The 22413-nt window shown below is 43.1% G+C and overlaps 1 protein-coding gene across 2 annotated transcripts; it reads left to right on the top strand.

Annotated features, from left to right (window-relative positions):
- LOC145355936 (synergin gamma-like) lies at window positions 1–21085 on the top strand. Of its 2 annotated transcripts, XM_080208435.1 has the most exons (5): window positions 1–63; window positions 3770–3866; window positions 11722–11882; window positions 15206–15311; window positions 17891–21085. In XM_080208435.1, exons 1-5 carry the CDS (start codon window positions 13–15, stop codon window positions 17899–17901), a joined length of 426 nt encoding a protein of 141 aa, XP_080064561.1. In that variant the 5' UTR covers window positions 1–12; the 3' UTR covers window positions 17902–21085. The 2 variants fall into 2 exon arrangements, with proteins under 2 accessions (XP_080064561.1, XP_080064560.1); XM_080208434.1 differs by lacking the exon at window positions 15206–15311.
- The last annotated feature ends 1328 nt before the right edge of the window (window positions 21086–22413 follow it).

Genomic DNA, 22413 nt, shown 5'->3' with positions numbered 1-22413 from the left:
TGTCTGTGCAGCATGGAAGCCAAAGTAAACACATTGCAGAGATGCCTCAACAGTATTTATAAGGTAAATTACAAAATCTTTATTTTAATAGTTGCATTGACTTCTACTTTTTTTGGTAATATTTCTCCTCTAATGCTGAGGCCCAAATATTTTGTTTGAAGGATACTCAATGGTGATATCAGTTTCCACTTGGAGGATAGAGCAATAGGAGTTTTATCTGATTTGTGTATTCTACAATCAGAGGTGCTTCTTTTATAAATTGATTGTCTGGTGCTTTTTTTAAGTTTAAAAAATATGAGGCATCATTTTTATTTCATGTTAATAAATTTTTAAAAAAACCTCTTGCCTTAAGTAAATTGTGTAAATGAGTCGCATCAGTTTTACAGTCTCATCCCAATTGTTGATGGATGTGGGTAAACTATTGAGTCCTCAGATCAATATAATACCAAACTAAAAATTTGCTAGTCTCTAAAAGAAGACTATATTGTTAACATTGTGGGCCTTTTCTTTTGAGTTGGTAAGGTCACCCTAACTGGGCATGTTTCAGGAAGTTTGCCAATGCCTTGTGTTAGCTCAAAGAGGTAGTGGTGTTGTCACTGGACTCTTAATCCAGAGACCCAATGTAATGCTCTGGGGATCTGGATTCAAATCCCCCCTGTCAGATGGTGAAATTTGAATTTAGCAAAAATCTGGTCTTATAAAGTCTAACGATGGCCATGAAACCATTGTCGATCATTGTAAACATCCATCTGGTTCATTAATGTCCTTTAGGGAAGGAAATCGGCTGTCCTCACTTGGTCTGGCCTACATGTAACTCCAGATCCACAGGAATATGGCTGACTCTTAAATGCCCACAGGGATGGACAATAAATGCTGGCCCAGCCAGATGCCCACATCTCATGAATGAACTTTTGAAAAGTTAGATTACTGATTTTGTCGGTTAATCCCCAGTGGCATCCTGCCGCACCTCGGAATGGCTTAAGGCTGGCTCTTTGCAAAGGATTATTTGGGATTTGGGCAAGTGGAATGTGAGCCTGGAGTTCAGGTTTCTCAAATATAATCATAGAATCCCTAAAGTACGGAAGGAGGCCATTCAGCCCATTGAGTCTGCACGGACCACAATCCCACCCAGCCCCTATCCTCTTAGCCCCACATATTTACCCTGCTAGTCCCCCTGACACTAGGGTCAATTTCACGTGGCCAATCAACCCGACCTGCACGTCTTTGGACTGTGGGAGGAAACTGGAGTACCCGGAGGAAACCCACGCAGACACGGGGAGAATGTGCAAACTCTACACAGACAGTGACTCAAGGTGGGAATTGAACCCAGCTCCCTGAGGTTGTGAGGCAGCAGTGCTAACCACTGTGCCACCATGCTGCCCAAATAATATAATGATTAATTATATTAATTATTAATATTGGCTGGCTCTGATGAAGGGTCAGCTAGACTGGAAACATTGGCTCTATTCTCTCCCCACGGATGCTGTCAGACCTGCTGAGATTTTCCACCATTTTCTGTTTTTGATACGAAAGAGCATTTCTTTAAAAAGATATATTTAAATTTCATAAAATCGGTGGGAATCTTTCCTTACTGTCTGAACTTTTTGAAGCAAATTTAAAGTTGTGTGTGGTCAGTAACAAACATTCTGCACCTGTGCTGATACTGGCACATTATAACAGAGGCACGAATAAACTGTGTCTTGGACAGTATCCATCATCAACTGTTTCTGGATCTCAGCTGTAATGATGACAGGAATGGAAACTGTGGGTGTCCACTCTGGCTCACCAGCCTATCAATGTTGTTACGATCCCCGTAGCAACTACGAACTTTTTAAAGAGAGATCTGAGATCCCAGTGATTGACTTAAAGAACCACACAAGATTTCACTTTGCCCGTGGAAAAATAAACACACTGAAAGCAATATTGACTAAAAATTATTTAGTAGGCAACTCCTACACTAAGCTACAGAAATAATAAATCCTTAACTTCCTAAGTGGACCAAAAATCCCACATTTGCACTGACACTTTACAGTTCTGCAGAGAGGATGGTGTAGTTTTCACAGGAGCTAATCCAAAGTTACACCCTGTTTCCAACAGGTTAACTTTTCCCAATTTCACTGAGTCATAATATCCGGTGTTGTCGAAAGTCATTTTCCTTAATCCGAATTGACTTCCCGCTGCCAGGCCCATTCTGCTGCTTCCTTCTTCCAAGGCCATTTGGGTGAATCTCCCGCCGTGCATTTCAGTGGATGCCATCTCTTCAACCAGGGAGTGTGTTCCTACCATCCTTCTCCCTGACAGCTAACAGAGAACAGCCTTTTTCCCTGTGTTGACCATCTCTGAGTCTACACAAAGCCAAGCCAGCTGCTTCCTTTTTGCATTTGAGTATGAAAGCTGGCATCTGGATTTCGATAAGACCTGACCTGGACCCCTCTGTCCTCATGGTAGTCAGGTCAGATCAGCAGAACCAGGAGGAAGTCACGTGGCATTTACCAGCCCAGACAGCTACTCGCACACTACGACACCTGTTCTGCAGAGGAAGTAATGTTTGATTCACAATTCAGACTCTGAAATCAAATTCACTGTGTTTCCTTCTACAAGTTAAATAGTTTCTAGGGTTTGTGGTTCTCAAAGGGCTTGCATGACACTTTTATCAGCTTGTACTTCAGAATTTTTAAGGGGTGGGGTCTTCTTAATTAATGACTTTATTTCAAAGTTTTTAAAAAAAATTTCACTTTACACTACAGTGTTCATTAGTTCTCAAAAGTGTACAGTGGGTCGATGGGGATGGATGTGCCATAGCTTAGCATAGAGGGGATGCAGTAAGTGGATAGGGTGGTATGGAATGATACAGGATGGAAAAGTAGAGCTTGGCATGGGGCATGAAGGGAGTGTTAGAGGAGTGTGAGGTCCCATGGGAGTGGGAGATGCCTTGGTGGGGAGTGTTTGGAGGGTGCGAGGATGTGAAGGCTGGATGGCCTTTGTGTCTTGATCTTAGCTGGGACAAAGTCCCAAGGTGCCAAGGCATACCTTTTAAAGGGCCTGCATCTGTACTGGCACCACTGTGGCTGCCTCTGCGCTTCTTCATGCCTCGGCTAGCCTGGCTCCTGTGTGTGTGTGTGTGTGTGTGTGTGTGCGTGCCCCTATCTCTCAAGGTGGGCGGGCTGAGTAGGGGATTTTTTTCCAATTTGCCTACCCACTTCAGGTCCAGCAATAAACCAGGGCAGCATGGTGACACAATGGTTAGCGCTGCTGCCTCATAGCGCCAGGAATCCGGGATTGATTTCTAGGGTCTGGGTAAGATGCTCTGCCGGAGACTCGGTGCAGACTCAATGGGCCAAATGGCCTCCTTCTGCATTGTAGGGATTCAGAGTACTTCAGGCTCCTGACCCTTCTTCATAACCGCTCTTGCCTTCATGGCCAAGTTTGGTCAACTGTCCTAATGTCACCTTAAATGGCTTAGGGTCAACTTGAGTCAGGCTATGCACAGATGAAGTGGCTTGGGATGTTTTACTGTGCTGGAGATGCTATATTAATGGAAGTTGTTATTGTTCTTGTTGACACAGTGCTCCGGTTAACAATGCAAAAAGGTAATCAACATGAGTACCCACCCTAACTACTACCTTTGAGCCTAAAAACAGATGTATTCCTATATGTAAGACTCCCAGCACAGTCTTGTCCATAGCAAGGAACTTGAATGTCTAACTGTACACCTGTGTAATCGAATTGTTCAAAGGTAAACATTTATCTCGGTTGTGGATCTTTCTAGGTTATTAGAGCTGCAAATGATACCCTGTGTGCCATCAGCAAACCGTCAGTGTGCAGTGAAGTACTGCTGTCTCCACAAGGAACCGCTTACATCTCAGGTGGGTGACCCTTCACCATTGGGCTTTACAGATAGCCCTGACAACAAGGAGATTTAGCAATGAGTAGATTTTTTTGGTATTCCAGAGAAACTCTGGCATGGTGGCAGAGTAAGGATGGTATGGTGGTGCAATGGTTCGCGTTGTTGCTTCACAGTGCCAGGTACATAAGTTCAATTCCAGCCTTGGGTGACAGTCTGTGGAGTCTGCATGTTCTCCCGCTGTGGGTTTCCTCCGCGTGCTCCGGTTTCCTCTCAAACTCCAAAGATGTGGGGTTAGGTTTTTTGGTCATACTAAATTGCCCCTTAGCGTCACAAGATGTGTAGGTTATATGGATTAGTTATGGGGAACATGTGAGGTTACAGGGATAGGGTGAGGGCAGGGGCCTGGGCAAGATGTTCTTTTGGAGAGTTGATGCAGACTCGATGTCGGGATTCTATTTCTTAAAAAAAATTCCAGCACCCAATAAATTTTCACTGGGAGCTTGCCCTGTTTCCAATATCTACTTCCTGACACGGGTTCCACTTGCCCCAGAAGCAGCAATAACCTTGCCTGTCTCCATTCACCTGCTACTGAAACCCTCATCCGTGCCTTTGCCTCCTCCAGACTTAACTATTCCACTGCTCTCCTACCCCTCACCACCACTACCTCCCACCCCCTCCCCCCATTCTTGCTTGCTGTAGAAACCTGAGCTTATCCTGAACCTTGACATCCATATCCTAACCTGCACCAAGTCCAGCTCACCCATAATTCCTCAGCTCCGTAACTGACTGGCTTCAAGTTTGCCAATATTTTAAAAAGAGATTCTCGTTCTTGTTTTGATATCCCTCCATGCCCTCACCACCTCCCACCTCTGTAGCTTCCTCCTGCCCCACAACCTTTTACGATCTCTGTGTTGCTCCAGTGCAAGATTCTGCATCCCCAATTTTAATTGTTGTACCACTGGTGACCGTGCCTTCAGTTGTCTGGGAGCTAAGCTTTAAAATTCACTCCCTAAACCTCCCCTCCTCCTCCTCCCCTCCACTCTCTCCTTGCTCCAAATCATGGTGGCCCAGTGGTTGGCACTGCTGCCTCACAGGGACCTGGGTTTGATTCCCGGCTTGGGTCACTGTCTGTGCACGTTCTCCCCGTGTCTGCGTGGGTTTCCTCCGGCTACTCCTCTTTCCTCCCACAGTCTGAAAGACGTGCATTGGCCGTGCTAAGTTCTCGCTTGGTGTACCTGAACAGGTGCCAGAGCGTAACGACTAGGGGATTTTCACAGTAACTTCACTGCAGTGTTAATGTAAGCCTACTTGTGACACTAATAGAATAAAAATAATACCCCCTGTGGCTTAGTTGTTTGGCACTTGAAACACTGACGGACATTTTAATTATGTGTAAGGTGCTATATAACTAACAAGTTGTTGTTGTTTCAAAGTTGACGTTCCCATTTTTTTGTGAAGTGACCGTCTCTCTCCTGCTGCTATATAAATTCAGCTTTTGGGGGGAGAGACAGCAATCTCTGTTGCTGGATTGGCTCAGCAGCCCTCGTGTTGGACATGTTTTCTTCGTCTCTAAGCAAGGTACTGCTGCTGGGTCAGCACATGCTGATCCTCTTGGCACCCTGTACGTGACTGTACAAGCAGGAATTCAGTGGGATTTTGAAAGCGCTTGCAGTTATTAGCTGCAGATGGTAAAATCATGTTGTTTGTCGCAATGCCAATTAAGGGATAAATTTCACATACTTAGTCTCTGAGACAATTTTGTCATAGAATTCCTACAGTCAGAAGGAGGCCGCTCAGACGACACTGGTAACAGTCCCACTCAGGCCCTATCCCTGTAACCCCACATATTTACCCTGTGGAGTCTGCACATTCTCCCTCTGTGGGTTTCCTCCGGGTGCTCCAGTTTCCTTTCGCAGTCCAAAGGTGTACTGGTTAGGTGATTGGCCATGCTAAATTGCCTATTAGTGTCCCAAGATGTGTAGGCAATTTAACATGGCCAATCTACCTAACCCACACATCTTTAGACAGTGGGAGGAAACCAGAGCACCCGGAGGAAACCCATGCAGACACGAGGAGAACGTGCAGACTCCACCGGATAGTAACCCGAGGCCGGAATTCGACCTGGGTCCCTGACGCTGTGAGACAGCTATGCCTCCATGCTGCTTCTTTTAAGGAACATATTCAGGATACTTGATAGGAGAGAGAAAGAAATGGAAAAAAAATCTTTGATAAGCTGAGGATGCCGATTAAGGGTTATAACACAGAAGTTTAGGACAGATATTTGGAACTATTTCTATCATTGACAGATTAATTAAAGAAGGGGCTAGTTGCTGTAAAAGGAAAATGATAAGGTTAGCACTCTGGAAGAATGCATTCAAATAAATCTTAGGCCCTCTTCACCTTAACTTAACTTTTCAAACTCTGAATGGGTTAAAGACTGTTTTTGAGAGGAAAAAAACAAACACTTACTTTAATGAGAAACTAATAATTAAGATGTTAAGTATCGCCAATGGCGGTTGTAACTTTAAGACAATACTTTCTCTGTGACTCACAAAGAGTTTTGTCTAACTGGCTTCAGATTCTGTTTACTTTCCTCAGATCCATGACTAACTCTCCTATCCTGTTTTCGACTGAGCAATTCTTTTGAAACAAAAGAGAAAGTTCTATTGCCGCCTTCTAGATAAACATATTCAGGTTGTCATGGAGACTACTACAACTCCATTGCTTAATGCTGCACAAAGGTGGTAGGAGGAGTTGCAGTGCACAGTGGGTAATGGAGAATGAATCAAAAGAATCTCATTAGTATGAATGGAAGGTTGGTGGACAGCAGAAGTGCAGGCCCAATTCTGCAAGGTCAATCTTTTCTGTGCTATTAAGCTTCAATTTTCAGAACATTTCCCCCACATATTTCCTGAACCTCTTTCTGAACTACTTCTGTATTTAGATTATCATCTTGCCCTTGACCACCTCCTCTGCCTATGCACCTGGAAGCGCCCTCGGTCTGTACTTGAGCACCTCCTGGTGGCTGGCTGAGTGCTGTTGGAAGAGATCCAGGAGTATGTCAAATATACACCCCCCCCCCCACCCCTTGTCTGGTATTGGTGCAATAATTTGGAGGGGAGAAGGGGTAAAGAACCCAATGAAAAGAAGACTGCTTCAAACTAGGAGGACAAGAATTTAAAAAGAAATTGACTCTACAGAGAATGCTATTCTATAAGCTTCAGTAAACTTAGTAGATGTGTAATTTGGGACTGGTAACCAGTCGGTCTGGTTTCCCCCATAATCCAGAAGTGTGTAGGTTAGGTGGATTAGCTATGGGGGGGTAGGCCTGGGTGGGTTGCTCTTTTGGAGAGTTGATGTGAGTTGAATAGCGTCCTTCTGCACTCTAGAAGTCCTAGGGATGGTATAGCGGCATGGCTATTGGAGTAATCGCACCTGAACACATCATGGTAGATGGTGAAATTTAATTTCAATAAAAATCTGGAATTAAAAGTCGAATGGCCTTTAGACCATTGCCAATTGTTGCCATTTTATTACTTTTGGGAAGGAAATCTGCTGTTCTTACCTGATCTGCCTACATATAACTCGTCAATGTGGTTGAGTCTTAAATGACTTAGATCTAAGCCATTCGCTTCAAGGGAAATTAGGGATGGGCAATAAATGTTGGCCCAGCCAGTAATCAAATGGAGAGGGAACAGAAACATACATTTATAGGAGAGAATTCTAATGGCAAATCAAGAAAGTGGCGCCTTCTGACTTAATATGTTAACTTCCTCTTGTAGTGTTGAACTGTGCTGTTCATGTTGAGCAGCAGAAGAATTATGGAGATACTTGTCCAAGTTTATGTCTGCCCTCTTCTCCAGTCACGTTGAGCTCCTTGACTGCTGGGCCAGTCAAACCAGTGTGTAGATGAGTAATGTTCAGATTTGATTGCCAGACTATGTTGCGTAAGATCGTCCCTTTGCTGGAGACAGAGAACAATTAGCCTTGGAACTGTTGAACTAGGGAGGAGAAACTAGGCCAGGCATAATGCTACTGTTTGCTAACCAGAAGCACATGTCTCAAAGTTGGCAGTGAACATGCTCAGACTTGGCAGAGAAAAATCCATAGTCCTATCATTTGCTGTCAAGGTTTTTGTATGAAGAATGACCACTAGAGTTTAGTCTTGGAGGGAGAGGGATAGGATCATCAGGAAAACTCTGGTGACAGGAAACACAAATTGTGGTTAACTTTACACCTAACTCCTCCAACAATACTGATAAAATAACTTGTACTGAAAATATGTTTTGATGCGAGGAAACAAAGTGAAGACTTGTCCGTTTGAGGTTTTACTTTCTTCAGTGATGCAGTTTCAATTACTGCCAGAGTTATTAACCAAGGTAGGCTTTTTCCCCGTCCAGTAATTAGATCATTCTATCTAGGACGAGAGGTCATAGCCTTGGGACAAGGGGTAGCAAATTTAAAACAGAGCTGAGGAGAAACTACTTCTCCCAAAGTGTTGTGAATCTGTGGAGTTCGCTATCCCAGAGGTGCAGTGGACGCTGGGACACTGAGTAAATTTAAGGAGGGGTTAGACAGATTTTTAATTGGTAATGGGTTGAGGGGCTATGGGGAGAAGGCAGGAATGTGGGGATGAGAAACGTATCAGGCATGATTGAATGGCGGAGCAGACTCAATGGGCTGAATGGCCTAATTCTGCTCCTATGTCTTATCAACTTATGAACTGAAGGATTAAACAAAAACCCCTCAGTTTATTAATTTTATCACTTGCCCTCAAGACGTCTTCACTGATTTTGGAATGCAACATTTCACAAGCATTTGCCTGAAGGCTACAAACAGCCAGACACATTTGTTAAAAAGCAGTTGGGCAAGTAAACAATGGCAATGACGTATAGTAGATTTACAGCTGTTCCATTCTTAACTATCCTTGGTAGACACAAGAGGCACTTAAGCCTGGCACAGTGCCCCTGAATACTGGGTGTTGTTCACTGCTGACCATCCAGGGAATCTCCTGGGCTTATTAATATCTTCCCAATGGTTCAGACAGAAAAACTGAGCTGAAAAATTCAAAAGGACGATCAAAATTTAAATGTGTATCTCTTTAAGCTCGGCTGTTGACCAGGTCTATATCCAAACAAATTCACAGGGCATTTGATTTACTCTAGAGTAAGATCTCTCAAAATCTTCTCTGCAAACCCCCCTGAGGGTGTGGGTGGGTGGGTGGGTGGGGGTGAACTGCCAGCTGCCATGATTCAGGTTGGTACCAACAATGTGGGTAGAAAGAGGGGTATGGTAGTGCGGTCGGAGTTTAGGGAGCTAGGTGAACAAATTAGCAAGCAGGACTTCAAAAGTAGTAATTGTCAGTTTTATTCCTAGCCCAACACGCTGGTGAGTATAGAAACGCAAAGATAAAGCAGATCAATGCGTGGTTGGGGAGGTGGGCCGGAAGGAGAGTACTTCAGATTCTGGGAGCATTGGGATCTGTTCTCGGGTAGGTGGGTCCTGTCGCGACTGGTTGCATGTAAACAGAGCCATCACCAATTCCTTGTGGGGTGAACATAAGAACATAAGAAATAGGAGCAGGAGTAGGCCATCTAGCCCTTTGAGCCTGCCCCGCCATTCAATAAGATCATGGCTGATCTGAAGTGAATCAGTTCCACTTTCCCGCTTTCTCCCCATAACCCTTAATTCCCTTGTCTATCAAAAACCTATCTACCCGTGTCTTAAATATATTTAGTGAGGTAGCCCCCACCACTTCAACGGGCAGAGAATTCCAGAGATTCACTATCCTTTGAGTGAAGAATTTCCTCCTCAACTCTGATCTAAACTGCCCCCCGCCTTATCTTGAGGCTGTGCCCTCTAGTCCTGTTATCCTTTCTGAGCGGGAAGAATCTCTCTACCTCTACCCTATCCATCCTCTTCATTATCTTATACGTCTCTATAAGATCCCCCCTCATCCTTCTAAACTCCAACGAGTACAGACCTAGTCTATTTAGTCTCTGTTCATAGTCCAACCCCCTCATCTCCGGTATCAGCCTAGTGAACCTCCTCTGCACTCCATCCAAGGCCAGTATATCCTTCCACAAGTGCGGCGACCAAAACTGCACACAGTACTCCAGCTGCAGCCTCACCAGTACCCTGTACTGACTTTCTGGTGTTTTTGGGGAAAGTTTAGTTTAGTTTAGCAGGAGTGCGGGAACCAGGAGTTTAAAGTTTATTTATTAGTGTCACAAGTAGACTTACATTAACACTGCAATGAAACTACTGTGAAAATCCCCGAGTCGCCACACCCCGGTGCCTGTTTGGGTACACTGAGGGGGAATTTAGCATGGCCAATGCAGCTAACCAGCACGTCTTTCGGACTGTGGGTGGAAACCAGAGCACCCGGGGGAAACCCACACAGGTAATATCTGAGAGAGGGAGTCCCAAGTGCAAAAGATATTGGGAGAGAAGGGTAGAAATTAATTGGAGTCAGCTTTCAAGAGTAACTAATGAAGTTTAAATTAGGATGACACTGAATGTGCTGAGTGTGGTAAATAAGGTTGAGTTGCAGATACAGATAGTCATGTGGTAATATGATGTGACAATAACAGAGGCCTGGCTCAAAGAAGGGCAGGACTGTGGATTATATTCCTGGATACAGCACGTTCAGGGAAAGGAGGAGAGGTGGCAAAATCCATGGAGGAAAACATTGCAGTGCTGGAGAAAGAGGATGTTCCAGAGGTGTCGAGGACAGAATGTATTTGGCTAGACCTACGGAACAAGAATGGTGCAATCACATTGCTCAATGTAGCCTGTGGGCCAACAACCATTAGGAAAGATGTACAAACTTGCAAGTAAATTACAGTGAGGCGAGGAATTAACATGTAGGGTAGAGTTGATTAAAGAGCAAATGTGGGATTTGTGCAGGGAGGAATGGGGGATGGCCAATTATAAATGAGTAGTTCTGCACCTGACTTTCCCAAGGAAGGAAAAATGTAGGATTTAAGGATTTGAAGGATTTAAAATATTCATTAAAACCTTATTTGATTCACTAATGTCCTTTTGGGAAGCAAATCTGCTGTCCTTCCTTGGTTTGGCCCACATATGACTCCAGATCCACAGCAATGTGTTTAACTCTTAACTGCCCTCTGAAATGGCCCATCAAGCCACTCAGTTAAAGGGCAATTGGGGGTGGGCAATAAATGCTGGCCCAGCCAGCAAAGCCTACATCCCATGAATGAGTACAAAAACAATTGATAAGGAGACGCTGTTCTTAAAAGTTGATGAGGACCAGTTGAGATGCATCTGAGGGTACTGAGGGAAGTGAGTGGAAATTGCAGAGACATCTGGTCATAACTTTCTAATTTTCCTTAGACACGGGGGGGGTGATGCCGTGGGCATCAGAGGGTGGTGAGGTTCTGGAACAAGCTGCCAGAGAGAGCAGCACAGGCAGGTACAATTTTGTCTTTTAAAAGCATTTAGACAGTTACATGGATAAGATTGATATAGAGCGATATGGGCCAAATGCAGGCAATTGGGACTAGGTTAGTGGTGAAAACTGGACAAGTTAGGCCAAAGGGCCTGCTTCGGTGCTGTAAACCTCTATGACTCTATATTGTTTATTTAAATTGAACAGCTTGGATGCCTTTAGATACCAATTGCAGATAATCTGTTCTGGGATGTCATGTAACAAACAAACTGCATCATTTTCTTCCAGTGACTGTGAAACTTGGATGTCCTGTGATAAACAAACAAGATAATAACTTAATAGATCATGAAAATAAAATGGTAAAACTTTGAAAACTGACAGGTCCATGTAATATCAAGTGAATGTTTGCCCACCCAGTGCATTATCATACTCTAATTTTTTAAATTTTGGTTTTATTTCCCAGGTGTTACTGAGGTGTACCGTGTGGCAAAGAGAGTGGAAGGTGGAATGAAAACTCTAAACATTAGCAACGAAACACTTCAGCATAGTCTGAGGGACATTGAGATAATCTGGAACAATCTGCAGGCTTTCATCTCTTTTAGCCCCTCTGTGTTACGGATGCTGGTGAGTTAATGTAAAAAATCCCTGTCGGTGGCTGTTCTATAAGTGTGTTTAAATGATACTGCTTTGCTATTTTAATAAAAGCATTTATTGCACTGTTTTATCAGTTTATTTGAAGCACTACATTTTGAAGATATTGTAAAGAAGGTGGTCTCATTTGAAAACATTTTTCAAGCATTGATAGTATGGAGTGTGCATGTGGCCAGATATTTCATTGTGAACCCTCTACGTTTAGAATGAACAAAGGTGAAGATGTCCAGTTATTAAAAGAGGAGTGGATCGAGCTGTAACTGTAAAGTAGACATTGCAAGAATAAAATTTCTAAAATACAAATAACTGCAGGTTTACGGAAGGCTTCTTGCTGATTGTGCATCTTTCCATGGATGAATATTATGTTGCTGATTATGGATCCTGATTATTCATGGATATTTTTCAGAATGTGCCCAGTTTCATTTTCCAAAGTCATTATTTACCTCCATGAGTTGGTGTCTGCGCAAACTCCTGTTTCTTGCTCTGAGTGAAGAAGCAGAGATTGAAATACTGAGTCTACGGCACTTACACTGGGACAAGTCAAACTGGTCTTATATTTGAGTACAAATTACCCACTGCGCAAATAATTTGAAGGAGACGGGTTAAAATCCTTGTTATAGCACAATACTTCTTCCAGCAGCAGTACATTAATATAAATTAAAAAAATGGCAGAATCACTGATGGAACAATGAGGTAGGCAGCATGGGGTGGCGCGGTGGCACAGCGGTTAGCACTGCTGTCTCACAGCGCCAGGGACCTGGGTTCAATTCCCAGCTTGGGTGACTGTACGGAGTCTGCATGTTCTTCCCGTGTCTGCGTGGGTTTCCTCTGGGTACTCCAGTTTCCTCCCACAGTCTGAAAGACGTGCTGGTTAGGGGCATTGGCCATGCTAAATTCTCCCTCAGTGTACCCGAACAGGCGCTGGAGTGTGGCGACTAGGGGATTTTCACAGTAACTTCATTGCAGTGTTAACGTAAGCCTACTTGTGACTAATAAATTAACTTTTACTTTAGGTACTCCAGAGACTGTGGCCGTGACAGTGAACTGGCTGGGCCCGCAGTATTTATTTTCTCCTCTTGCCTCCTGACTCCTTTTATTGGGATATTTTTGATGGTTACTTGATCTTGTGAACCTTGACGGCCAATTCAGACAGTTGGATGGACAGGGTGGGTGGGGGAGGGGACATCACAGCCGAACCCAGTGTCTGCATACACATGCACCTTCCAGCAGGAGTCACTAGATGGTGATCAAGAGTGGGAATGGTGCTTGGCATTGGTTCAATTGTTATTAATATGGAAATGTTGAGTTCCTTGATGATTCATCTGGTTAAAGACAGTAAGTCTCGCTGAATCATATAGATCTGAAATCTCCAGGTTTGGTCTCCAGTGTGTGCCTCAGTGCAGACAAGGAGCAGCAACCTTCAGCGGGGAGGGAGAAGTCAGCTATTACAATACTCTGACTGCCAGTCCAGTTGAAGGATCTGAGGTGGGCTTCCAGCTCTCTGCTTTTTCATATTTTTACCCTTTATACATCTTCCTCTGCCTTCAGAATAGGCTTGAGGCCAGAGGGTGTTGATTCTAATTTTTAGTTTTTAAAGTTTATTTATTAATGTCACAAGTAGGCTTACATTAACACTGCAATTAAGTTACTGTGAAAATCCCCTAGTTGCCACACTCTGGTGCCTGTTGAGGCACACTGAGGGAGAATTTAGCATGGCCAGTGCAACTAATCATGAAGTGGAGGTGCCAGTGTTGGACTGGGGTGGGCACAGTAAGAAGTCTCACAACTTCAGGTTAAAGTCCGACAGGTTTATTTGGAATCACGAGCTTTTGGAAGACTGCTTCGGGCTGAGGGAGGAAACCGGAGCACCCGGAGGAAACCCACGCAGACACGGGGAGAACGTGCAGACTCCACACAGACAGTGACCCAAGCCGGGAATCGAACCTGGATCCCTGGCATTGTGAGGCAGCAGGGCGAACCACCATGCCACTGTGGTAGGCAAGTCAGAAAGTACAGAACATTATGGCTGGAGGTGGCTTCATTTTCATCAGGGATGCTGTTCAAGTGAAATGGTCGTGCTGCATTTCAGAAATTCACAAAAGGGGCAAGTCAGAGCAAACAGATGTTTATCGTGAGAAATGGAAACCGTGTCAACTCCAGCCACCCTGGACATTCTCTCTTCTTTTGTCAGAAAAAAGATACAAAAGTCTGAGGTCACGTACCAACCGACTCAAGAACAGCTTCTTCCCTGCTGCTGTTGGACTTTTGTATGGACTTACCTTGCATTAAGTTGATCTTTCTCCACACCCTAGCTATGACTGTAACACTACATTCTGCACCCTCTCCTTTCCTTCTCTATGTATGGTATGCTTTCTCTGTATAGTATTCCAACTCCAGCACTAGCTTAATGGCAATAACTGGGCCGAAGGGCCTGTTCCCATGCTTTAAACCTTTGTGATGTGGAGATGCTGGTGTTGTACTGGGGTGGGCACAGTAAGAAGTCTCACAACACCAGGTTAAAGTCCAATAGGTTTATTTGGTATCACAAGCTTTTGGAGCGCTGCTCCTTCACCAGGTGAGTGATGAACACACTGGTAAACGTTCACCTGATGAAGGAGCAGCGCTCTGAAAGCTTGTGATACCAAATAAACCCATTGGACTTTAACCTGGTGTTGTGAGACTTCTGACTGTATACCTCTATGACTCTATGACACTGTGAAACTTACTGCTAGTATTGTACAGCAACTGGAGGTCTGGTCAAAGGGTTATGTTTGAGTGGATGTTCGTATCCAGATTCTGCGAGCAAATCTGGCATCATAAAAAGGAGTGCAAATATTTGCCCAATCTGAATGTGGAAGTGTTTTAGGAGAAAGGAAGTAGAAGTTGTGTTAATAGGATTAATCAGGATTCTGACTCTCAAAGCATTCACAGCTGTAGCATGTAAATCTACCCCTCTGGATCTGCAGAATATTTAGTTGAAACTGATCATTTCAGATGTGAAGCTTCATCAGCCTAGCACTTGGTGCATTTATCACATTTTGAACAATTTGTGCAGTCTGCCATCTGATGGCATCTCGTAGAATGCTAGTTGCAACAGTTTTAAAAAAATTTAACAAGGACATTTTTATAGAAAGTGTGTTTGATGACCAATGCATTGGTTAAGTTTATTTCCATATTTTGGCACGAGATTTGCACCCTTTTGTTCCAGTACAATATATCAGCCAATATTCTTTATTTTTGGTTGAAATGTGTGAGTTTTCTGTTTAACGGGAGATTTTTATTTTCCGAATCTATAGCCTGCTGAATCCACCCTTGACTGTTCAGCTGTGACTGCTTCAGGAAGTACTCAGAATGAAACCTGCGGAGTGTGTCTGCTCAAAACACTGAATGAGCTGAATGCAAGTATAAATAATTCTGATTTTCTTTTTCCATGTATTTTAAGAACATAAGAAATAGGAGCAGAAGGAGAATATTTAGACCCTGGACATGGTATGGCACGATGGTTAGCACTGCTGCCTCACAGCGCCAGGGACCCTGGTTTGATTCCTGGCTTGGGTAACTATCTGTGTAGTTTGCATGTTCTCCCTGTGTCTGCGTGGGTTTCCTCTGAGTGCTCTGGTTTCCTCCGACATGCTGGTTAGTGCATTGACCCGAACAGGCACCAGACCTTGGTGACTAGGGGAATTTCACAGTAATTTCGTTGCAGTGTTAATGTAAGCCTTCCTTGTGGCTAACTTGATGACTTTTTTGAATGGTCTGCCATTCAACATGATCAGAGCTAATCTTCAACTTAACCTCAATTTTTCTGCCCCCCCCCCCCCCACCCCACCAAAATTCCTTGATTCCCCCCCCCATCCCGAGAGATCAAAATCTATCAATCTGTGTTTGGAATACATTCAAGGATTCAGAGTTACAATCCTCTGGGGTAGATCATTCCAAACATTCACAAGCATCTGGGTGAAGAAATTCCTTCTTCTCCTCCCCTCGATCTTAAATTATTCAACTCTACTTGTGAGACTAATAAATAAAGATACAAAATATGTGTTTAATATTGTTCCAATCTCCTTATGCCCCATGACAATTTCTCCAGTCTCTACCTCTAAGTGACTGATGTTTACTTTAGCTACTCTCTTTTCTTATATACTGGCAAAAGGGCTTACAGTCTGTGTTTTCATATTCATGACTAATTTATCCCCATTCTAGTCTTTTTTATTAGCTCTTTCCTTGCCCATTTCTGGGCAACTCCCTTAATTCTCACGCATACTACAGTTCTTTGCAACGTTAGAAACTTTTTATTTTAACCCAATTTTGCCATTAATTTCACTCTTGTACAAATCTTAAGACATAGATGTATCTTTCTTGCTCAGTTTTTGTTTTTTAATGGAATGTATTAAAGATTTTGAATTGTTTCTTTAAATGTTTCCCATATATATTTATTGCCAGCTCTCTCGTCACCGGGTTTTATGTTTTAAGGTTCTTGTTTGGAACTAGAGAATGTCACTTTCTAACTTAATACGAACATAATTATGTCCTGATCATTATTTCCCAGCAGAGTTTTTTTTAACAATGAGATTACTAATTAACCCTCCCTCATTGTGTAATACTGGCTTTGAAATAGCTTTATCCTTAGTTGGTTCATTGACATATAGTTCCAGGTAACTGTTGCAAAAGTATTCTATTAATTCATTTTCTACATTGCCTTTGCTGTTTTTATTTGTCCATGTGAAGATTAAAGTCCCCCATTATTACCTTGCCTTTATTACAAATTCCAATTATTTTTCATCTAATACCATGGCTAGCAATATAACCATAGTTAGGGGGCCTATATACTACTCCCATCAACTTTTTCTGACCCTTGTTATTACTAAACTCCACTCCAAAGAAATTCTACTTCCTGATCTTCTGAGCCAAGATCCTTTCTCACTGACATCCTTACGTCATCCTTTATTTTCAGAGCTACTCCTTCTTTTCCATTCTGTCTGCCTTGTTCTTGTTTGGAAATGTTGTGTACCCTGGAATATTTATTTCCCAATCTTTTCTTGAAAGTCAGATCAAGGATTGACAATTGTAGTAGAAACTGATCATAGCTCAACCCTGTGTGACAGGACATGTTTTGAGACCAAATGGATTTGGCTTTGCCAAAACGTACCTGCCTCGAATCAAACCAATATGCAAACTCTCCTGGATGTGCCCTGGATGGATTTTAAAGTTTTGGAACATTGATAACACACTGGGGTGAATTTTCCCATGGGAATCGAAGCAGGTGAGGGAAGCACTGCGGAAAGGTCCATTGACCTCGGGTGGGACTTTCTAGTTTTGGGCGAGCATGGTCAGAAAATCCCATCTGTTATATCTTATTTGGCATAAAGAAATGTGGGTCTCTCACATCATAGGCGGGATTTTCTGGCTGCGCTTGTCCCAAGATCAGGAAATCCTGCCCGAGATCAACGGACCATTTTTTAAATTCATTTGTGAGACATGGGCATCACTGGTTAGCCAGTATTTATTGCCCATCTTTAGTTGCCCTTGGAGGGCAGATGAGAGTCAACCACATTGCTGTGGCTCTGGAGTCACATGTAGGTCAGAACAGGATGGCAGATTTCCTTCTCTAAAGGATATTAGTGAACCAAATGGGTTTCTCCAACAATTGACAATAGTTTCATGGTCATAAGTAGAATCTTTGTTCCAGATATTTTTAATTGAATTCAGATTCCATCATCTGCCATGGTAGGATTCAAACCTGGGTCCTGAGAACATTAGCTGAGTTTCTGAATTAATAGTCTAGTGATAATACCATTAGGCCATTGTCTCCCCTCATGGACCATGTCTCACCTGCTCTGATTCCCAATGCGGGCAGGACGGGAAAATTCTACCCAATGGATCAATAAGGTTTGCAAATTATTAACCTGGATCCTTTTAAAAGTATGTATACTGCCTTTCACTTAACAAAAACATTTTGCTCTCTCATTCTGTTCCTACAGGACTTGAATGATGCAGAAAATTCAGTCCTTCATAATGGATGTCGCTATCACGCGAGCTGCGCAAACTTTTGGCTAAACTGTGTGGACTCAAATTTACCAGGCCTTCTTGCACCCGAGGACAATTCTGAGGCCTTGAGTCTGGAAGCTCTCGCGGTCCTTGGACCAAACTGCTTGGAGACCAGTTCTAAAGAACTTACTGTTTCTACAGCTCATTGACTGCCATCTGTATTTATTCTCCGGATCGAGGAACTCTTTTTTTCAGAGCAGGCAGTTTTGTTGGAGGCATCCTTTTTCGGATGGCTTTTAAGTATTGACTGTTTACACATGATGCTTCAGAGACATTTCTTGTCTGGAAAATGTTAACTTTTCTAAGGCAAAACAAATGCAATCTATTGATAGCACCGACATTGACCTGGGGAAAACACAAGAAATCACCACGAAAAGCATGTTGAGAAAAACTGTACTGATTATCTCCCTTTCCAAGCAAAGTATTGTGGTAAAAGTGGCTCTAGGTCTGAATTTGAATTTGGGTATGAATCCAATTTGACGGCATGAAGCCCGACTTCCACTTTTTTTAATGTGATTCCCCTCTCCGCTTTAATCCCTGCAACATTCTTGCATATATAATTGTGCTTCCACGCCAGAGGAAGTGTGAGTGTTGTGGCACAGCAGTTGGAGTACTTCATGGACACTCAGTACCGAAAACATCAGCTGGGAAAAGGCAGATAGACATATATAGGTGGACTATTTGCAGTTTGATACCTGGCTCCCCAACTCCAAGCTGTTTTATAATCGTACATTAGGAATAGAAACTAGAAGCAGGAGTCGGCCATTCGGCCTTCCAGCCTGCTCCACCATTCATCATGATCGTGGCTGACAACCAAATTCAATATCCAGGCCCCCGCTTCACCCTCTTATCCCTTCAGCCCCAAGAGTGATATCTAATTTCTTCTTGAAATCACCCGATGTTTTGACCACAGCTACTTTCTGTGGGAGTGAATTCCACACATTCACCACTCCCTGGGTGAAGAAATTTCTCCTCATCTCATTTCTAAAAGGTTTACCCCTTATCCTCAAACTATGACCCCTAGTTCTGGACTCCCCCATTATTGGGGACATTCTTTCTGAATCCACCCTGTCTAATCCTGTTAGAATTTTACAAGTTTCTATGAGATCCCATCTCAGTCTTCTAAACACCAATGATTACAATCCTAACCGGCTTAGTCTCTCCTCATATGACAGACCTGCCATCCCAGAAATCAGCCTGGTAAACCTTCGCTGTACTTCCTCCACAGCAAGGACATCCTTCCTCTGAGGAGGACACCAAAACTGCACACAATATCTGGTGTGGCCTCACCTGTTGAATGCAATATTACTGAACATTTCTCAAGACGTGTGTGGCAATGTTAGTATTACTTAATAACACAAAATCTGGAACACAATTGGGTTTTAAGAACGGAAGTAAGCCATTCAACCCCATAAGCCATTTCTACTATTAACTGAGATCCCTTGATGTTTTGGTGATCTTTGTCTGAAAATTTCAGGCAAAGAAACGGGGAAAGGGAGAAAAATTCCCTATAGCAGACAAGCAATACATAAAACAGTGGCTGCAATTTTCCTGTCCCACCCACCACAGGAATTGTAGTGGGTAGGATATGGACCATGCAAAGATTTGTTGACCATGGGTGGGATTTTCTAGCCTTGGGGTGAGCACAGCTGGAGAATCCCACCCAGTATCTCTTAGACCACATTATGATATATGTGCAGCTTTACCATGAGCTTTGAATCCAATTCAAAAGTACACACTCTATAATACTATTTCACTGGGTACCCATGCTTATCTGTTAGAAATATTGTGCTATTGATGAATACCACTTACTCTTGTTAGGCAAGGGGATCAAATGTTATTGGGGGTAATGGGAATGTGGAATTAGAAACACAAACAGATCAGCCATGATCTTATGGAATGGCAGAGCAGACTCAAGGGGCCAAATGGCCTCCTCCTGCTCTTAGTTTGTATGTACGTAACTGCAGAGTACACAACTCCTGAGTGACACGTGGTCACAAAACAAACCCCAAACTTACTGATAAAGATCTTGGCAGATGGCTTGAGTACATGACTGTCTTATATGATGTCCTATAGTCAAACAAGAACTTCCTCAAAGCCCTTCACAATGAATGAGTCACTTGTGAAAATCAGTCACTGTGCCAACCACACACACAATAAGGTTCCATACACACGATAACCCAGTTACTTTTGGCCAGTATACTTGCAGAATTTCTTCTTTACATGGGATTTTTTATGTCTGGCTAAATAGATTGATGAGGGAATCCCAATACGATGCCTTGTCCAGAAAGGACACAAGTAAGCAATGAGGAAAGCTATGAGGTTGCCTTGTATACCGATAAGCAATTTTGTCTAGCAAAGATATAGATGTCTTGACAATTGCCCTTGTTGTTTAGTATTCGTAATGTAGATTGAACTATCAACCAGCGGCAATTAGGACATCATGGAAAATAAACCTAGCAGGAAGCTCGACAAGCAGGCCCAAAAAGGTTAACCTAGGGGTTGAGTGAAAATATGGTAACAATGGCTTTAAGCACTTAGCAGACAGGGATGCAAGATGAAACCTTTTCAAATATTGAGAATGCATGTGTACTTTGAAACAGTTATGAATACATAACCTCTGCTTACTTTAATAACCTAGTTCTGAAACCAGTTAAACAGATACAAATGCTGTTATCATCTCAGATGTTCTGAGAAATGATTAGGATGATGACAGAATGATAGTTTCTGTGGAATGACATCAGTCACTAACAATTTATTCTATACGATGTATCATCCACACACTACTGGAGTTTTCAGGCTCTGGAAGCACTTCTATGTTTGCAGAATCGTTTCTTCCATCAGAGCAAATAATCTATCCCAAAAACAGTATTCTTGATCATTCCTCTTAGGGCTGTCGTGAAAAATGCTGTCCTTCCGAATGCCACATTCATCCCTTCTTTCTCATGTGCATGGTTACAGGGAAAGGATGGGAAAAAGACAGGGAAGTGGAACTAGGTGAGTTACTCAGACAGCTAGTGCAGACATTGTGGACCAAATGGCCTCCTGTGCTGTAACAGTTGTGATTCTGTGACTAATTGCTGACTCCATGGACAGGTTTAAGGTGCTTTCCTTGGAAAAATAAAAATGGTGGTATTTAGTTTAATATCAAATGCCTTGTTTTCACTTTGCAATTATTCCATTGTTAGCTTACTAACAGTTACCTTCTCAAGGCTCTGCACTTCAAGTCTTCTAAACTGCCCATCATTTAGTAAAGAGCAGGAGACAATGAGAACAGCACAAGATGGGTGGGTGGGGGGAATGGGCATGAAGAAGTGTGAGACTAATGCTGAGATGTGGGAAGTAGCTGGGTCAGAGCTGAGGGGGAAGGTACTACATTCACCAACTGCAGCCCAATTTCAATAGTAGGGAAGCCTCTAGAGAGGATCATCTGAAACAAAATTAATTGGCATTTGGAAAAATATCAGCATGAGTTTGTTAAAAGTGAGCTATATTTTATTAAGTACTTATTGCTACCAATAAGGTGGATAAGGTTAGTGCGATTGTTGTCCTGTATATGGATTTTCAAAAGACACTTGACAAAGTACAGTATCACATTGACTTGTCAGCAAGAGTAAAGTCTATGGGATTGAAGAGACAGTGTTGCGTGGATACAAGACTGGCGCAGTGACAGGGTACGATGATGAAGTGCTTTTGTAGTCTGAAATACGTCAGTATCCCCAGGAATTGGTGTAAGGGTCACTGCCCTTTCTGATAATCGTTGGTGACCCGGATTTGGATATACAGGGCAATAATTTCAAAGTTGCAGGTGATAGGGAACAGTAAAATATGGTAAGTGATAAGAAGGATAATAAACTTCAGGAGGCAAAATAGGCAGACGCCTGAAATTTTAACACAGAAAAGCATGATAAATATTTTGCTGAGAAGAAGGTAAGGCACAATTTTAAATGGGGTGTGGAGTTGTGGGAATGAGTGCACACAAATTCTTGACGGTAGTAGGCAGGTTGAGAAGGCAATTTAAAAATCAGGGATGTTACAGTCTTTGCCTGTTTAATAATGAATTTTTTGTCTCCACAGGCATTTAAGTCCAGCAAGGGGCATGCATGCGGCAGGTTGTAGTGGGCTGCTCTTGGACGTTGCTTCGGGGGTTGCCTATTGCTGCATGTCATTAGTGTGCTTAAACTGGACCATCTCGAGGGCAACATGACAGCTCAGAGACTATCTCTGTTGCTGTGCGGACACATGGATTTGGGCCTGTGTCTGTGGGAGTTTGCACGTTCTCCCCGTGGTTGCGTGGGTTTCCTCCGGGTGCTCCGGTTTCCTCCCACATCCCAAAGATGTGCTTTTAGGCTGATTGATTGGGTAACAAATTGTCCCTATATTGGACCTCCCTGATCCTCCTACATTAGGCGTAGACTAAAATCATGAATAGGTCACTGAGACAGTGGGACGGCGG

This window comes from Carcharhinus amblyrhynchos, chromosome 20 (genome assembly GCF_965287045.1).
Source record: "Carcharhinus amblyrhynchos chromosome 20, sCarAmb.v2.hapA, whole genome shotgun sequence".
Lineage (NCBI taxonomy): Eukaryota > Metazoa > Chordata > Chondrichthyes > Carcharhiniformes > Carcharhinidae > Carcharhinus > Carcharhinus amblyrhynchos.
Note: the sequence above shows the minus strand (reverse complement) of the source record. Positions and strands in the feature narration are given on the sequence as shown.

Bases quoted from the DNA above. Each gene is read 5' to 3' on its own strand.
- LOC145355936 (XM_080208434.1), top strand. From the start codon at position 13: ATGGAAGCCAAAGTAAACACATTGCAGAGATGCCTCAACAGTATTTAT. The intron at 3,867-11,721 runs GTGGGTGACCCT...TTTATTTCCCAG, and splicing joins AGGAACCGCTTACATCTCAG to GTGTTACTGAGGTGTACCGT. The intron at 11,883-17,890 runs GTGAGTTAATGT...CTGTTCCTACAG, and splicing joins CCTCTGTGTTACGGATGCTG to GACTTGAATGATGCAGAAAA.